The sequence below is a fragment of the Pygoscelis adeliae genome, unplaced genomic scaffold (assembly GCF_000699105.1).
Source record: "Pygoscelis adeliae isolate BGI_AS28 unplaced genomic scaffold, ASM69910v1 Scaffold15, whole genome shotgun sequence".
Taxonomy (NCBI): domain Eukaryota; kingdom Metazoa; phylum Chordata; class Aves; order Sphenisciformes; family Spheniscidae; genus Pygoscelis; species Pygoscelis adeliae.
In genome coordinates, this window is record NW_008824988.1 from 3,332,927 (window position 1) to 3,348,218 (window position 15,292).

The following is a 15,292-nucleotide window of genomic DNA, read 5'->3' on the forward strand; positions in this document are numbered from 1 at the left end:
CATTCCTGTATAGTTAGCACTTCTAGAATTCAATTCATCTATTCAGTTATTTAAAGAAGGCCAAACTTGAGATGCTTCATCTATTCTGGGCTTTATTTTGAAGCAGGATCTTTGCAGGCTTGATCCTCCCTACCTAATGTAGTGTATTTGCAAATTTGCTGAAGTATGCATGTATCAATTAATATTAAGTATTAAAAGTCTAGTTTTAAAATGACATCTTAAATTGTTGTTAAGTTTAAATCTCATATTCTGTTTTGCCAAATTGAAATAGTTACTCTGGTTGGAAAGCTCTTCTTTGACTGGGAACTTTGAAATTTGTCACACAGTGGTGTTAGGAGATAAGTAGAGGAGGAATTGTTGCTTGCATGTACTTATTACCAATTGCCAGGAATTTGTCTGTTGAAATCTAGATAGATTCAGTCTTTCTTGAGCAGGTTAGAGGCATTAGCAGGGCTATACTCACAGTTACATTTCAGGGTAGCCTCACGATTAATACGCTTGAATGGACCATAGAAAATTTATATTCTGTCCCTGTCACTTCCAAAGTTTTCTTCCAAGATACTATTCACATCACTTATTCTGAATGAACTATCCAGACAGAATTATTAGCCTCCATATCTTGCTTTCTGGGTTGCTCATCCTTTTAATTCCTGAGGCCTCACAAGCAATAAATACCTTGTGTTGGCACATTGGAATGGATGAGGAGCTACCCCTCTGTTAAGAGAGATGAGCGGAGGCAGACACACACATCAGATGTATATACCTCCTTATTTTGGGTACCTGATTAGGACTAGATAATTTTTAAAGAACATTATGTATTACATATGTTCAAAGCTTAGCTCCTAGGGACTTCCTTTGTATTTCTAGGTGGGGAAGTATGGGAACATCAGATTAGGGTCCCTGTGTAAGCACTGCAAAAATAAGAAATGCATAGTACAAAAAATCTGGCAGATGCGACATGACTGCTTTGGAAAACTTTGTTGGGGCTGGAATGGGCTTTGTTGTGGCCTAAAATTGACCATTCAGCTGTATTAGTCTTGAAGTCATCTCTTCCTTTCTTGAAATGTTCTGCCTCATTAAGTACACAACTTCCAGGCTCTGTAACAAATAAAACAGGGGCTCCACCTGCAAAGCTGTTTACTGCAATGGCTCTCCCTCCCCCAAATAGTTTTGACCTGTGTGCTCAAGACACAAGAGTGCAGAGGCAAAAGGCTGTATCAATTCATTTGCAACAAAGGAGCTGTATCAAGGTTGCCCAGGAAGTTGTAATTATGACACTTCTCAGCCTCCTAAGTTTGCTCTCACAGGTATAGGATGTTGTTAGCATTCTACCATCCATGTTATAAATGTGTATTTACCTAATGACTGGGAACAAAATAAAAAGCAGGAGGCCTTTCAAATACCTGATGTGTTTTTTGAAAAGCAAATCAATGCAAATTAATGTGGAAAAAGATCTCTAGTAGCACATTCTTTGCTAGAGATCAGCTGACATGTCCTTTAATTTGAGAGTTTGTAGAACAACATAAGAGTGCGTTGAATTAAAATTTCAAGGAAAAAAAAATTAAATTTATTTCTTGGAAGTATATTTATTTGCAGATTCCCCCTTTTTTTTTTTTCTTTTTTTGAACAACAGTTGGATATTCTGTTGTACCTCTTGGTGGTAAAGTTTTGACATTTGGAGATGCTAGTGTGAAGGAAAAAAGGAAATCTTAGCTGTCAGTCAGAGTCAGTGCAGGTTTGCTTTTTCCAGGATATTCTCTAGTGCATTGACCAGTGCAGCATTTAAAATGACACAACTCATGGTGCTGCTACTGCTGTCTTTAATTATATTGGATAATTTTCGTACAGTGCTTTGAAAACGTAAAGCGCTGTATGAGTGCTAAGTATTATTACTACAATTATTCCCCTGGGAGATTATTTCACAGACTAATAGACTTCACAGTTAAGAAATATTTCTTGATCGTAAGCCTAAATTTTCCCTTTGATCAGGTCCATTCTCTTGCTTATAGCTACACCTCTTTGACTCATCCTAAACAATTCCTTGGTATTAATATACCACCTCTAAATCTCTGTAGACAGTTTGCATGTGTACTCTTAGTCTGTCTGTGTGACTCGTTGAGATCTAGCTTCATAAATCCTCCAGCTGCTTAATCTTCTCCTCAAATTCTCTCTGGGTTTTCTTTTTTTTTCCTTTTTTTTTTTCCTTTTTTGGTCAGGCTGCAAATATTTGCAGTATTTTTGAACATAGTTTTATAAAATGTTCTGTGAAACAGAACTGATTCCATCCTTTTCCTGGATATGGTGCTTCAGTACATGCATCTCAAAACTGCATCTCCTTATGGTCTTAAAGAAATTCTTTTACACAGCAGTACAATTGTTGTCAATGAAAATCTTGCTGGCATAAAGGCAGGAGAGGACAAGGGATAGGGTTTTGCTCTCGAGTTCAGTAGGTTTAAGAAGTCTCCCCTCCTTGTTTTTGGTTTTGCAGTTTTCCCAAGTCTCACTTCTGTGGTTTAAAATAATTCACCCTCTTGTTTCAGGAGCTTGTCTTTGCTGGGTTGCTTCAGTGAATGAGCATGGATTTTGTTCGGTAGTTAAACTGCACTGCACTTTGTACTTGCTCTTAAAGCACATAAACACAAATCTGCTGTTGGATGGTATGACAGCAGAAAGTAATAGCATCTGAGGGGGAAACTTGGGAAACCTGGACTTCAGGAGATTGCTTTGAAAGGCAGAATTTTAACTTTTCACTTGTTTCCCATCTAGCTGATTTCCTCTATTCACTAATTCTGTCTGAAAGAAATCTGTGGTTAGCATAGAATTCATTTTGTAATATTATCTTCATGAACAAAGGAAAACCTGAATACCAAGTTAATGTGAGCATATAGGCAGGAGACCATACATCTATTTTTCCTTTCAAAGCAGACAATACGATCTGAAAAATTGTCCTGCAGTCCCTGTTTTTCAAAGAAATGGATAAATATCCTCTAAATCTACAGTTACAGTAAGTGGCACTGGCTAATGATTTGATTTGAGGATTGAGAGCGCAGTCTGGATTTACTCTTTGTGCATTAACGCAGGTCAAATGGACACAGGCTGCATTTTAAATCAGTAATGGAAGGCTGAAGCCTGCCTTAAACCAATCACATCAGCCTTACCCAAGACCGATTGATCCCGAGAGACTGAGCCCTGTGAGCATAGCTTTTATATGAATGGACTCTGTGCAGCCTGAAGTTTCATTCATAAAATGGATGCTGAAGGGAAAAAAAAAAAAAAAAACAACCCCACACACGCCAAACCCTGGAATGTCCATTTATGCGGAGCTGAAGGGTGTAGTGTTCCCTCAGCTGCTGCTTTTGCCAGTTGCCTTAAAGTAATGATTAATGCTCCTTGGCCCTGCCTGCCTGTAACCTGACACCATTTATGGCCTTGGTGTGTTTCTAATGTATAGTGAATGAGAAGGCTACATTCTCAAATCAGAAACATAAACAGGAACTGGTTGGTCTGAATTCCATTCAAATATGTCACTTCAGCCGTGCAGTGTTTGTCCAACTTCGATTTTACAGGCAGGGGATGGGGCGGGGGAGAAAAAGCAACACAGACATTTTTGCAGTAAGATTACCAACAAAAGGAGCGAGGGAGAGAGAAAATACTGCTGTCTTTTGTTGCATTCAAAGGGAAGTGATGTTTAAAATACATTTTACAGTTACTGAGGTTAATAAAAGCAAAAACATGATTTTAAAGTATGCTCAAAAGATCAGCTCCATGTGGAATTTCAATTCAGAGCTGAATGTATGAGCCTTTGTTTTCCTGTTCTGCTGTATAAAAAGTTACACATCGCCTAGACAGGCTGTTGACATCTGGTCTCAGAAAATGCATTAGATGTTGTCATAGATCTAAAAACCAAAGTTGTGGAAAGGAAGCTGTTTGCTTAAGGTTTTCTTTCTCTGTGTGTGTAATAATTCCACTTAGGCATGAACTGGTGGGGCCAAATCTAGTTCTCTGGTAGGTTTTTGTCAAGTGAGATGGAAGAAATTAAACTTAACAAATTTTGATTAGCTATTTTTTAGAAGGGAATGTATGTGTCTCCTGTGGCTGCACATACTTCTAGATTTTTTTTTTTTCTAATTGCTGGTATGAAGGCTAGTGACAGACAAAATGAAGAACAAAACCTTCCGTTTTGAATGTTTTTAAACTGCATAATGATTTGGGCAAAGAATACTTAATTTTTAGGTTGATTTTTAGAGAAGATAGTGACTATTCCCATGTAACTTCAGTGCACCTACGTTTTTCACACTGAACCTCCTAATGAAAAAATAATGCTGACTTTTTATATTGCCAGGATTTTACCAATTTGTAGGACTCCGTTGTAATTACATAGCTTCTGAGGGGATAGTGCTTTTAAAGGTGGTTAGGTGGTTGAACTAAAACCTAATCCACCAGCATTTAAGTTGTGACATACGCTCCAGCGATTCCTGTATAGGGAGATGTAATTAGTTCTAGTATTTCTACCTGAATGTCTCTTTTTGGAGAGACGTACGAGTTTTAATCTAAATGTGTTCCGCAGGTTTACAAAATCATAGGTTTCATGATCAAAAAGAATTATTTGGTACTTCTTCCTGCAAAACACAGATCAAGGATTTTTCTTAGTGATGCCTGGTGCCATCTTAGCCACTAGTTGCAATCTAGTTTGAACAATTGCCTTTCTTACCTAAAAAACCCTGTCTGTTCTCCAGTGATTTCAGTATTGCTCTTCACCCTTGAGCTGGTCGGAGCTTCTCAGTGGTGGTAAGCAGCTGCTTTCCACCACGAGGCTGTATGTGTTTTAGTGGTGGATGAAGCGTTCCTTTGTAAACAGTTTGTCAGTGCTCTTGGAAATCCATGAACAGAAAAGTTAGTTACAGTGTGATTGTGATGTTAGTAAGTTTGAGGCCAAAAGTATGATGTGTTCTAGCTCAAACATTTTATTTTAAAAAGGCTACCTTTGTCTCTGCACTTGGTAAAAATCTCTCCCGCTGCACCAACCACCTCTCCATGTACCAGAGAAATGCTTGCATTGCACAGGGAATTACTTGGCGAAGCCCTGCAAGGCACTGAAGGGAGGACTGGCATACTTGCAGTGTGTAGCACAGGGTCAGGCTGACATGTGTGAGTGGCGCCTGGGAGCTAGGTTGGTCCCAGCTACCCGAGGGGCTTGTGCATGCCCTTTTGTGCCCGGTAGCACAAAGGGAAAGAATCTGCATGCGCAGTATTTCTCGCCTGTGGGAAGACAAGTGGCACAGCATGTTTAAGTCTGTTTGTATAGATATACCAACTCTGAATTGCTGAAAAAAGAGCCAAAGCCTGTGTAATTACTTTTCAGACCAAAAGGACAATTGAGGAGGATATGGTGTAAGTTCAGTTAAAGGACTGGCTGTATCCACTGGGAACTGCTTCTGTTCTTAATACAACTTACTTGGTAATAAAGTGTAAATTGGAGAAGTAGGCGGGCAAACAGTAAGAAGGTTCCGGTTTTAGTGTCATCACTTTATTTTATGCCTGCAGGGAAGGAGACAAGTTTCACGTATGAGTTGAGGTGTCTGATGAATTCGAGTGACTTTGAGATGAATTCGAGTGGCTGGATTGATGGGCCGAGGCAAATCGTATGAGGTTCAACAAGGCCAAGTGCCAGGTCCTGCACTTGGGTCACAACAACCCCGTGCAATGCTACAGGCTTGGGGAAGAGTGGCTGGAAAGCTGCCTGGCGGAAAAGGACCTGGGGGCGTTGGTTGACAGCTGGCTGAACATGAGCCAGCAGTGTGCCCAGGTGGCCAAGAAGGCCAATGGCATCCTGGCTTGTATCAGAAATAGTGTGGCCAGTAGGAGTAGGGAAGTGATTGTCCCCCTGTACTCAGCACTGGTGAGGCTGCACCTTGAATCCTGTGTTCAGTTTCGGGCCCTTCACTACAAGAAAGACATTGAGGTGCTGGAGCGTGTCCAAAGAAGAGCAACGAAGCTGGTGAAGGGTCTAGAGAACAAGTCTTATGAGGAACAGCTGAGGGAACTGGGGTTGTTTAGCCTGGAGAAAAGGAGGCTGAGGGGAGACCTTATCGCTCTCTAAAGCTACCTGAAAGGAGGCTGTAGCGAGGTGGGTGTTGGTCTCTTCTCCCAAGTAACAAGTGATAGGACGAGAGGAAATGGCCTCAAGTTGCACCAGGGGATGTTTAGATTGGATATTAGGGAAAATGTCTTCCTGAAAAGGTTGTCAAGCACTGGAACAGGCTTCCCAGGGAAGTGGGTGAGTCACCATCCCTGGAGGTATTTAAAAGATGTGTGGATGTGGTGCTTAGGGACATGGTTTAGTGGTGGACTTGGCAGTGTTAGGTTTACTGTTGGACTCAATGATCTAAAGGTCTTTTCCAGCCTGAATGATTCTGTGATCCCATGGTTCTATGACATGTAAGCAGGCTCGGTGCGTAAGGCAGCTTGCTCACCAGTACACTGTACTGTTCACCTACGCTGCCACGCAGAGACCAAGGCCGGGCAGGTAGTTCTTCACCCACCCTGTTTCAGATTGTATGCACCTTCTAAGCCTTGGTCTCCCATCTCTCTCTCTGCATGTGCATGTATGTAATGCAATACCTCTGTATCTCACTGTGCTTTGTCACATGCTGGGCAGTGCCCTGGGCCTCCAAATCTTCAGATGGTGTTGATAAAGTGAACTAAAAAGTAATTTGTAGTTAGAGTGTAATGTAACAACGTGTCCTTAGTTAGGAAGGCTATGTAAGGTCAGAACCACAGGAACGGCTGAAGAATAAATCCTGGTTCAGGTTTCCAGTTCCTGCTTTGCTCTGCTTCATTCAGAAGACAGTTGCTTCATCCCGTTGCCTGCAAAAGCTTCGTCTTCCCTGTGTCTCGCCTGGCTAGGGATATGGGCTGAAATTCTGTTTGTTTCTGTGCAGGGTGTGATTGTGGGTCTGAAACCTGGTCGTATCTGAAAAACAATCGGAAAAGAGGATTTAAGGATTCCTTACCTGCTTTGAGTTATAGAGGGCTGAGACAACCTAGCCCTTTAAATTCTGATATGGTAATTCATATGAAATACTTCCTTACCAAGGGACCACTCAAGTGTCTTACTCGATAATGAAACCTAGAACCTGTGCCTGCTAAATTCAGTAGCAGATTTTTCTTGTCCTGAGGAAGTCTGTTTGGGCTTTTTCTGCTTTGATGTATTTTGATTAAGGCACAGCAGAGCTTATTTCCAGTATTTTTCTCTGTGACATTCCCAGATAAGAAGGCATTTCTGCAGTGTCTAGATTACACACAATTTTAAAATAACACCTACTGAGAAAAAATGGTTTCAAACCAACATGATATAAGGCCATATTCATTGTTTTAAGATGACTGCTATGTTGCTGTTAGCAAGAGGAGCAATAAAGAATGACCTCTAAGTATTCCAAATTAATAATAAAAGATAAATTAATTTTTTTGTGTCTCCATATTTTTAGTTATTTTTTTTTAAAGGGGCTCTGCTGTTCTTGAGATGATGTAACTTTACAATGTGAATTACTTCATTAAAAGTCTGAAATAAGCTTGTTGTGTGTCCTAAATCCAGGCACATTTTTCTTCAAAGACTAAAAATTGCTAAAAGGTGATAGAATCAGTCACCTCAAACACTTGGATCCTGCCCTGGAAGTATTTTATGTCTAATTCTGTCTTATTTGTTGTCTTGAAACAATGCTTTAAGGGAAAGAAAACATGTAATTGCTCTGTAATTTCTGCACTAAAATGTTTTCTTTTGAAGTAGCTCCGCTTAGCTAGTAAAAATACTTCTGGGTCTTAGTCAAGCATTTAGTACAATTTAAAACTGCAATGCTAAATTTCATTGGTTGGACTTTTTATTAGATAAGGTAGAAATGAAAGCAGCAGGCAATTTAATTAGCAGTAATTTTTCTGGGCAAGTCATTACTTTGATGAACTTCAGAGCAATGTTTATGGCTCCTAATTAACCATGTTAGTCATTTGATTGAATAATCACTTTGGAAATGTTTCTACAATTTGATTAGAGTCTGACCCACTCTGATAGTCATAAATTAACTGATAGCACTTTAGGATAACAAGACTCTAGTTACTTTACGAGAAACAAACTCTTCCTTGCTGTATTTTTCGGTCCTCTGTGGACTGTTGAAGCCCAAGCTAACCAGAAGATTAAGTAATGTTGGTACAAACAATGCTTGCCTTAAAAAGACTCCAGATGTTAATTATAATTGACTTAGGAGCATGGGAGATGAAACCCCAAATTGGCTAAGAACACAACTTCTTGGATGCGTGCATAATTCTTTATTCTGTATACTCTGCTGTATCACTTTGCAAGAGTGGAGTTCATGAGTCAAAAAGGGTTTTGCTGCCAATACTAGGGAATTTTTACCTAAAATAGAAAATAGCATCTGTTTCAGTTCTCCAGCTTCCTCTTTTTTTACGTAGATTTTTCCATTCTCCTTAAAATTCAATCTACTTGGTAACATGAGTGATTTCTTGCAGGTGAACCACTACTTGTAGCCTTGACTTCTAGTCTACAGAGCTATACTTGACTCGGGTGATCACTGAATCACTGATTCCTGTGGTTGCTCAGAATAGCTGCCTGAGACATTAGAGATTCTCGAGGCCTGAGCAGGCAGGCACTGAGCGTTTCATCGAGAGAGGAGGTAATGAAGAGTTCGGCACAGATGTGCAAGAGAGACTGTGGGCTGTTAGAGGAAACTTACTATTACTGCCCTGTGTTTCCCTTGTTTTGTGAAGTCAGTGTAAAACCTCGTTTTCTTATCCTGCTAAATCTTTGATACTCATCACTAGTCAGTGAACAGTGAAATTTGGAATCACAGTCTGAAAGAGTCTGTAGGCAGTGTTGGAAAAATAATGTCTGCTCTTTCGACCTCTGTTTGCATCTCTCAAAGAGTTACAAGTTACTGGTAACAGATTGCATAGCTTAGGGTAGGAGTTTATCACAAGATCAAATAGACTTTGTTAAGCAAGACTTTTGATATCCAAGAAGTGGGTTAAACATGGTCTAGAAGGGCAAACATTTATGGTATATTTCTGTTTGCAAGTCCCTGTGCACAGGATGTGGCTACTTGGGGACAGTGCAAGACACGGGCAAAAAATAGAAAGACATTTGAAGAACACCATTTTCATTAGTTCTGTTTGACTTCTCTCATTCTTCTTGCAGATTTGGTAGAGGTGGGGAATGGCAAATAAATGTCTGTATTACTTAGAATGTGCGCACTAATTTTTTTTTTTTTCTTTTGAGGGGGGCTCTTTTTTGGCTAGGGGTGTACAGGTGGAGGGTGAAATTGATGCATCTGAATTCCTAGATTAAATGCTTAGCAATAGCAGCAAATTTCATTAACCCTTCAAATCCTTAACCAGAGTCTAAAAAGCAATATCCTACTCTAAATTCACTCTGACATTCCTTGTATTAATGTAGAGTTTATAAGTCTCCAGTGTGATTGGCAGGCTTTTCTGTGTAATCGATTAAAAAAGTTTCATCGAATTACTTACAAAGATAGATATACAAGCACAGGGTTTAAAATATTTGTCCTGTTTTGTGTGGATTTTTTTGTCTGTGAATGGTCTGAAGTGTAATTGTCATGGGAGGCAGCTTTTAGCAAAGTTGATTACAATAAGGGTTTTGAGTTCAAGTGCCTATATTAGATGGGATCTATGATCCTCAGTATGATTTTCTCCTCCGCCATGCCTTGTGCGTGCTGCTCTGAAATGCTAACTGTGTGTTGACAGGTTCCCCCTTGCTGTAACTTGCATCCTTTTTGTTGCTCTTCTGCCTGCAGCCTGTCTCATTGATAACCTGCACACTTTTAATTCCAGACAGTCTTTTGACTAGCATTGTCATCTTCTCCTTTCAGAAGTGCCTAGCTGCCATTCCATTTACATGAGGCAAGAAGGCTTCCTGGCTCACCCAAACAGAACAGAAGTTAAGTTTTCTATTATGTATTGCTTTTGTATGAGAGAAACGTAAAAAATTAAAAAGCCTGGAGGGATTTGGGGTTCACTGGTTTAATTCTGCTGCTGGGAGGACTCGCATCATCTATCTTTCCCTTCCCAGTCTTGAGTTTCTGATGCACTGATTTTTTTGTAGCTTCTTCTGGTGCCACAGGTTTATCAGGATAGAAGCAATTTCATTATGAATCTACTCATTCTGTTTTTTAAGGCCTCCAGCAGTTGAAAGGAAGAGACGCTTAAAAATTTGTCCATTTCACCCATTCTGCTCAAGTGGTATTTTCCAAGTTATTGGTGTGACAGGCTCAGTTAACTGTTAAGTAATCCACTTCATACTTTTAAAAGTTTTCAGTGAAAGTTTTTGGCTTTTCCTTTTGTTATGATTTTTGCAATGTTTTGGGGCTCCTTAGGCCCAAATTGTACAGCCATATGATGTATACCAAAACTCTCAGTGACTTCAGTAGGGCAGAGCTTAGTTTATTGTCAAAATTAATAATTCTGAGTAAAAGCACTTTATATGTATTAAAAATAAGAAGGCCAACAGAACTAAGAAAAAATGACCACCACTGAAAGAGAGGTTGTACCCTCCACGCTCCTGCTTTGGTGTATCTTTCTTGTCAATGTATGATTTTTTGGGTTTTTTTTTTTGTTTAGGGTTTATTTGTTTTTCTTCCAAGGGGCAAATTTCACAAACATGAGGGAAATTGTTCTTGAGATTGATGAGAATTCAGACACATGTATGAATCAAAGTCCTCTAGTAAGACTTCATTCACTAGTGAAAAGACACAACTGGAAAGATAACACCCCTGGCTAAAAGCCCAACTGCTTCTGGGGTGGAATAAAGGCAGAAAATAGAAATAAAAGGTAGTATTCAACAAGAAGGGTGAAACAGGAGATGGAAATTTATAGCAGTCTTGGTATATGAAATTATAGGAAGTATAGAAGCTTGATAAGGGAGGTGAAAGACATCAGGGAAAAATCCACGAACTGCAGGGCTAAGGTCAACAGATTTGAGTTTTAATCACAGCCTAAATAGGGGAAAAACAATCTTAGCTGTGATACGCACTCGTAAGTACTTGGAGGTGGTAAAATTGTTATGAATGATGTAGAAAAGCAGTGTTGTTCGGTAAATATTTGTTTTCTGTATTTGGAAATCAGTCAACATGATTTTATGGAATAAAGGTCATGTCAAATCTGATTCTATTCTTTGTTGAGATTAAAAGTTTGATTGATAAAGATACTTGTGTCATATAGTTAAACTTCTTATGGCATTCAATTTGCAACTGCATTACGTTCTGATTAAGAAGTTAGCACAAAGCAGTATCAATAAAGTACACATTAAATACATTAAGATCTGGCCAACTGACAGGTCTAAAAGTGGCTGTTACTGGGCAATCATCTCTGAATGGATTGTTTCTATTACAGTTCTGTAGGAATTGATATCAGGAGTGTTGCTATTCAACATTTTCAGTAGATGTGGAACAAAGTTAATAGATAACAAAGATAGGGTGGTAAATAACGAGCAGGACAGGGCAGTCACACAAAGCAATTTGAATTGTTTGGTAATCTGGGCACATTAAACAATTTTTTTTTAATATGCTGAATGTAGACCAGGCCTATGGAACCAGGAAACAGTGTATTGGAAAAAATTATTTTGAGATGGGCCGCCTCCTCCTCTGCTTCACAGTGGGAAACAAGCCCAACCAAACATTGCAACCGTATGGCAAAAAGGCCTTCTGTAATATTTGCACAGTCAAAAGGAGGGTCATAGGGAGGCAGGAGAGGAGGAGATGTTTTGTCTCGCTAAGTAGTACTGGTGAAGCTGATACTGGCATGCAATACAGTTATGGTTAAGCAAAACAGTAAAGTAATACTGAAAAATAGAGGAGTGTGTACAGAAGAGAGTGCTAGAAAGAATGAAGCGTTGCAGAGGGTGTCTTTTAACGACAAAAATTAAATTTAGGAGAATGATCTTAATTGGAAGAAACATCAAGGGTGACTTCTGTGAATATGGGGAGGAAATACCGAGCAGGGCTTTTTTAGTCTCGCAGGGAGAAGACCCGCAGGAACTAATGGTTAAAAGTCAAAGCCGTGCTAGTTCAAACAGGAAATGAGACAAACATTTTGGAATAAATCATAGAGAAAAATGGGTGCTTTTTCATTTTTGCAGGTGGAGATTAACAGTCTTTTGGGAATGCACACATTAATTAAACACCCCTGTACTGAGGCCAAAACGTTGCGATTGGGTGGTGTGTAAAGGATGTGGGATATTAATCTGATTCCTCTATGACTTAGTGTTCCCTCTGGCATTAAGCCTATGATCTCTTCTTTCTCCATGCATCTTTTATATAAACACCTCTCTCTTTTTAAATTACAGGCTGTATGTATGAAAAGGGACCTAGGCAGTTTTATGATGACACTTGCGTTGTTCCAGAGAAGTTTGACGGTATGTATGACACATCTCTCTTTCTTTTTCTTGTGTGGGGCGATGAAAAAGGAAGAGATGAGGGACTTTTCTCTGTTGCTGATCAAAAAAGCTCAGTAACATTCCAATTTAGGATTCCTTAACACACCATTTGCGGTGCGCCCAACCAAAGCTGACCTTTGTCTCTTGAAGCCAAAGTCTCCTTTTCAATAGGATGTCGTTCAGCTTTTGCCAGTGAAAGATGCTGTATCCAGAGTTGTGGCAGAGGAGCTCAGTTCTGTACTGTTGAGAAGTAATAGGAGGATTTCCATTGCATTGATGATCACATATCGCTTGTTGTTTGAGATTTAATGAAAGCTGTTCTTATAATTAACAAGACAGTGGAGAAAGCAGCAGCTTTGGTTTTGCTGAGGATTAAGCCTCTTGTCTTGCTGTCTGTGAAGTGATGAATAGTGAGGAGTGAGTGTACAGGGCATTTTTGTTTTTGTGTCAGTGTATTTGCTCTACGTTGAACGTTGTACTAGTGGTTTATTTTTCAGTGAGATTGATAAAAAATCAGTGATCTTTTCACAACACTACCCATTACAACAGATTTTTTTTCAAGAGAGATTCTGAGGTCAATTAAAATAAATGGCCAAAATTATCCTCAGTTACTCTGATGTAAAATCAGTTTCCTGGTGTAATTCAGTTGATTTCAGATCTATTTCATTATAGACAAAGTAGATGGACTCAATATTTCTTGCTGGTGACTCTGTTAGTCTGCAACTTTGGGAAGTAATTTGGAGACCAGTTACCTAAATTTGCTAGGGTGGCTTCTTTGTGTTAGTGTATGTATGTCCAGCTTTATTTATTTTAACAGGAAAGATTAGATACTTTCTGATAAACTTGTGAACAGCTCTCTGACCATAGCTAAAAGTAGAGCTGGAGAACTCTTGGGGTTTTTCTCCTGCTTTATTTTGTTTGTTCTCCCCTGAGAATCACTTATATGGATTACAAAACTATTGCATGTCTAGCAGCATTTGTTGTGTTTGCTGAAGAATGGGAGACTCTAAAATGAAAGTAACCCAAAGAATTACACATTCCTCAAACAGAGGTATCACGTGCAGTCCAGGGTTGGTAAGGAATAGCAAGAAATAAATAGAAGATTTTAAATAATATTAGACCTAACTGAAAATTGCTCAATCCAGTATTGCATTGTCACTGGATTGACACGTTCACTGAAAGGGTGATTTATTGAAAGTCTGCTTTATACCCTGTTGGAGTGTAGGCTTCCCCCACCGCCCCTGCTTTTTGAAGCACATCATGTCAGGTTTTTTTCTTCCCCAGAAATGATTGTGGACCTGATCTGTTTTCAGTATCAGTGGCAAATTCATATTTACATTTATGGGGATGGGGTCAGACCCTGTACTACAAGAAGTTAAAACTCTTCAGGAGTAGTGTTTGTCTGTGTCTTTCTTGAAAATCCTTTTTGTTTGCTTGGGTTTTGTACAGGGAAGGGAATGAAAATGGAAAAGAAATACGAATAAAGTAAAAGAAATAAATGTTTGGAAATATTTGCGTGCTTGCAAAGCAAGCAGTCTGCTGCTAGCTTCTATGACTGTCCATTGAGAGAACACCTTGTACTCTAGAAGATTGATGTTGTGATACAAATAGGTGTGTTTATACTTGTAGCATGATGACTTTTGGTAAAAAATAGCAGATGTGTCGTCATGTTTTGGCCAGTAAAGCAAAAGTGGGATAAGCCCAGGACTAGTCTTGATGTTTCAGAAGTAGATTCTCAGCTGCTTCATTTGAAATCAAAGATCGGCATAGGCGAAGAATCTGATCCTCTGTAATATTGCACTTGCTATTTGTGCATTGCTCAGCTATCATTAAAAGAAAAAGCCTGTCTTTGAAAAAGAAGGCCTTTCAGGACTGGAACTTGAACCTCACATAAACCAAAAAGCCTTGTGTTGATTTATTTGTTTTCCACAGCTATTGACTCAATTTTCTTCCCTGATTACAAAAGGAAGTGCTCCATTTTTAATATTATTATTCTTACTTTCGCTACACGGAGCCATTCTGTAATGGCCATCAGAGCATCCTAATGTTGTGGTTAAATGTAAAGTCCTGGCTTTCCCTATTAAACAGGTCACACTGCTTATTGGAGGGTATTGCTGTTCTGGTAGTTGAAATGAGTTTTACCAGCATATCAAGGATTGCTGTCATTGTGTGCAGAAAAAAATATTCTCTGCTTCAGCATCAGACCTTTCAGCTGTTGTTGTTTGCATGAGTTGTTTAGTATGAATATGATTTAAAAACAACAGACACACAGTATGGATGTCGCAGGATGGTTTTTCATTGGCAGTTTGTGGAACAGCTAAGCAGAATATTATTATTGTTGTTTTTTAAAAGCTTCCTCTGGACTTGAACTTTTAGAAAAATTAACTTACTGCTTTTCAGGGGGAATACTAATCTGATATGTAGATATGAGTAAAAGTAATATGTGCTTATACGCAAGTCCAATAAGTCAAATACTTTGTCAAATTTTCCTTAGAAGCATTTGCATGCAAAAGAAGTTTCACTCAATAGGGTTTTGCAGCTTTATGAAGCATACATTACATTTCCAAAACTGGGGCTTGTGCAAAGTATAGTACACAAATGCAGTTCTTCAGATATCAGAGTTGCTTACAAAAATAGTTCATGCTCTTTCAGATAGAGGATGTTGCAAAATGGTTTGCAAGTGAGATTTGCATGTATCAGAAGTAAAGGGGGATAGGCTTAGGGAGACTTCCATAAATCATGACTGAATTTAGGTAATTTGTAGTATATGAATGTTGTTGTAAGAATGTTTACAATTAGCAGCCGACAGGGGAATGCTGGGTAGTAAGAACT

The 15,292-nt window shown here is 39.1% G+C and overlaps 1 protein-coding gene across 6 annotated transcripts in view; it reads left to right on the plus strand.

Moving 5' to 3' along the window:
* ETV1 (ets variant 1) overlaps positions 1 to 15,292 on the plus strand; it is a 64,718-nt gene that overhangs the window by 42,330 nt on the left and 7,096 nt on the right. For 5 of the 6 annotated variants that reach the window (XM_009326095.1, XM_009326097.1, XM_009326098.1 and 2 more), the window contains 3 exons: positions 9,900 to 9,967; position 10,648; positions 12,371 to 12,439. In XM_009326095.1, coding sequence (XP_009324370.1) covers positions 9,900 to 9,967; position 10,648; positions 12,371 to 12,439 — 138 coding nt within the window. The remainder of the gene's footprint in view (positions 1 to 9,899; positions 9,968 to 10,647; positions 10,649 to 12,370; positions 12,440 to 15,292) is intronic. The other variant, XM_009326096.1, reaches the window with a different exon arrangement.